General features: G+C 38.5%; 1 protein-coding gene across 3 annotated transcripts in view; it reads left to right on the top strand.

The window, feature by feature from the left end:
* epha4b (eph receptor A4b) overlaps positions 1-3,160 on the top strand; it is a gene marked incomplete in the record, with an annotated part of 134,471 nt that overhangs the window by 40,389 nt on the left and 90,922 nt on the right. For all 3 annotated transcript variants that reach the window (XM_014020753.1, XM_014020745.1, XM_014020741.1), the window contains 1 exon segment: positions 1,524-1,724. In XM_014020753.1, the coding sequence (XP_013876207.1) occupies positions 1,524-1,724 (201 nt within the window).

Here is a 3,160-nt window from a genome sequence, read left to right as displayed (position 1 = left end):
CCACAAATTCTCCTAAATCACGAACAAAAGTAAGAGAAATTTAGGATAAGAATACGAACATGTTCTTGCATGAGGCCCATTGTTTCGATAAGCTTCTGCAATGACAAGGTTTATTTCCATCCRTTGTTGCATTACTTTTTCACCAAGATCTTGCATTGATGATGGTAGAGTCTGACTGCTGAGCACAGCCTTCTCCTGCACATCCTAAAGATGAACCCAGACCTGATCAGCTGCAGCAACCCCACATCACAGACCTTAAAGTTCAATTGGCAATGCTTTTTTTTTTGGGCCAGACAGTGTATAACATTTAGTAAAAAGTACCTAARTGTAAGAGCAGTGAGCTAATTRACAACATATTAGTGGACATTTTTTAGGATTTTACACTTGGCGCCCAATAGCCAACTCCCAAGGTCCCTGACCAAACTAAAAAAACAACAGATCAATGTACACTGCAGCTCCTGCAGGTGTGTTTAAATGTGAATAAATGATGTGTTTTCATCAGTTTAGAGGTCAAATCTTCAGGAGCTCAGAACAGAACCGGTGGTCCTATCATCCCTCAACAAACAAGAACTCATCCAGTTTGTATTTGTGGGTTCTAATGTTTGTGCCCAAAAAAATCTATTTCTCCAGCAAGTGAATGGATTAAGTATCCAGAGACACTCAAACCACATTGGTTGATTTTCCATTTTCCCCTCTTTTCTTTAAGGAATAGAAGTGCTCTTTTTGTGTTTTTGTGMGTGTGCTGTTGTCATGAATGCGTGTAGATAGAAATGTTTTCCTGCTCAGGCGAGAAGTGGTCTCAATTACAGCCTCAGTCAGAAGTGGAAACAGATGGCAGCAGATGACAGGAGACAAAGTAGCTCTGTCCTACCTACTTCTTCTCTCTCTTTCTCCAACTTTCTCTCGATGTCTCTCGACCGAACACATGCTTTCTGCCTCTTAGGGCTTTAAATCAGTCATTGGCTTTAGAAAAACACACTCTCGCCGGGCACATGTGGAGCGCGGACAAAGACATTCTTTCAGTCATCTTGACACAGATCATCACTCATGAAAACAGAACATGCAGGCTTTGTGTTGGTTCACTCTAAAACAACCCCCCCCCACCCCACACACACACACACGCACACACAGTTCAGTGAACTTGAGTTGAGTTTTCCCTTTAGCAAAGTCTCTACTGATGTCTTCTTTGTCTGCTGAGCRATGAAGATTATTGCTGAGTCATGCTGTTGTCCAGCCAGTCGTGCTGCTGATTGCTACTTCAGTTTGGACTTTGATTAAAGATTTATCAGCTCAAATTTGTCTCTTTCCTTTTAATGTTGGTGTGGTAGTAGCYGAGTGGCATTCACTACACATACTGTGAGCATGACTTAGTTATRGCATGAAAAGGGGTGAAATGTATTCCTTTATTATTTCTTACTTTTTTTGTATAAAATTGGTGTTGATTCTTACAATACATCCTAATCTGCCTCTGAAATGTTCTGTTGGCAAAACAGAAATGAACGCATCCTCTTTATTGTCCTCAGTGGGAGGAGATCAGTGTGATGGATGAGAGGAACACCCCGATGAGGACCTACCAGGTGTGCAACGTGATGGAAGCCAACCAGAACAACTGGCTGCGGACGCGGCACATCAGCCGGGAGGGAGCGCAGAGAGTCTACATCGAGATCAAGTTCACCCTGAGGGACTGCAACAGCCTGCCCGGGGTCCCTGGTACCTGCAAGGAGGTCTGCATCACCCCCACATCCACACAAACAAGTCCTCTGYCCCACTGCTGCTTTCTGTTGACTCACACTGAGCAAAACATCCAGGACTGAGGTTCTCCACGGGCGCTGTTGGGTAACTGGTATTTGAAGTGAACAGAGAGTAAAAAACATTTTCCTTTTTTTTTGTGAACGATCAATATCACAGTTAGATCTAAAACATCATATAACAGCAAAGTGCTTAGATTGCTGCAAAATATTGGGAGATGATTGTCCTTTGAGTCATTTGAATCAAACTTAATAAAATTAAGCAATCAGTCTTGACAGTTCGAATGAGTGTAAACATGTTGAAATGAACAAATAAACATCTCATAAATTGAAACACAAAGTAGGACATTTCCATAATAAAATAAAACTCCCTTCGCACATGTCACATGAACTTCAGAGGGAAAAAAAAGCATTTATTTAGTCATGCTGTGAGCTGCAGAGAGGCACTAAACACAATTCTTCAAGCGCATGAACAATAATTAGAAATTCATTTAGTTTCATTAGACAACATTCTACCTGCTGGCTTCATTTGCTGCACATTAACACGTGTTTTCATGTCAGGCTCGTGAAACGTTGATTCGGATTGTTTCCAATTTAATTACCATGTTGATGAAATTAGTGCATTTCTCGTACAAAATACCACATTGGACTTGCAGCAGATAWAGATCATCTTTGACTTTTCTGTCTTTTCTCATTTAATACACACTGAGAACAAACACACATGAACCGTAAAACACTGATAAATCATAAGTCAAAGCTTTCAACAGCTCTTTCTAGGAGAAGAGATATAAGAGATGAAAACAAGAAGAGAAAAATTCAAAGAGATCAATGAAGAGTGATACAGCAGATGCTCCGGAAGCTTACTTAGAAACTGGGAGCGCTGATCCAGCATTTACATTATAGTTTTCCTGTATGTTATTGAAATAATGTTTCCATGTGTTTTTTGCAATTTTTGTAAAGTCCTTGGCATTTGATGGGGCATTTTAGCCATTTATTTATTAAAACGTTCAGCTCTAGATGAGTGTTGGTTTTTGTAACTTGTAGAKTTTTTCAAAATATTTGCATTTATTTACAAATGTTCCACAAAATACAGTGAGATTTGTTTAATTTCTTAAAAAATGTTTTTCAAATTGAAATCTGCTCTGTTTTTGTGCTAATTTTAGTTTTTAGTGATCCTTTGTTGTAGGTAGCATTTTTTATATTTTTAACTGACCTTTTGCTATTTTTAGCTAGTCTAATGTTACTTTTAGCTATTAACTAGACTTTTGCTACTTTTATACTAGCTATCTTTATGTTTTTTTTTATCTTTTAGCTAACATTTTTCTACTTTTACTTAATGACTACCTTTTTGCTAATTTTATACTTTATCTATCCTTTTCATATTTTATCTTTTAGCTTGCATTTTGCTACCT

The sequence above is a fragment of the Austrofundulus limnaeus genome, unplaced genomic scaffold, assembly GCF_001266775.1.
Source record: "Austrofundulus limnaeus strain Quisiro unplaced genomic scaffold, Austrofundulus_limnaeus-1.0 Scaffold3, whole genome shotgun sequence".
NCBI classification, from domain to species: domain Eukaryota; kingdom Metazoa; phylum Chordata; class Actinopteri; order Cyprinodontiformes; family Rivulidae; genus Austrofundulus; species Austrofundulus limnaeus.
Note: the sequence above shows the minus strand (reverse complement) of the source record. Positions and strands in the feature narration are given on the sequence as shown.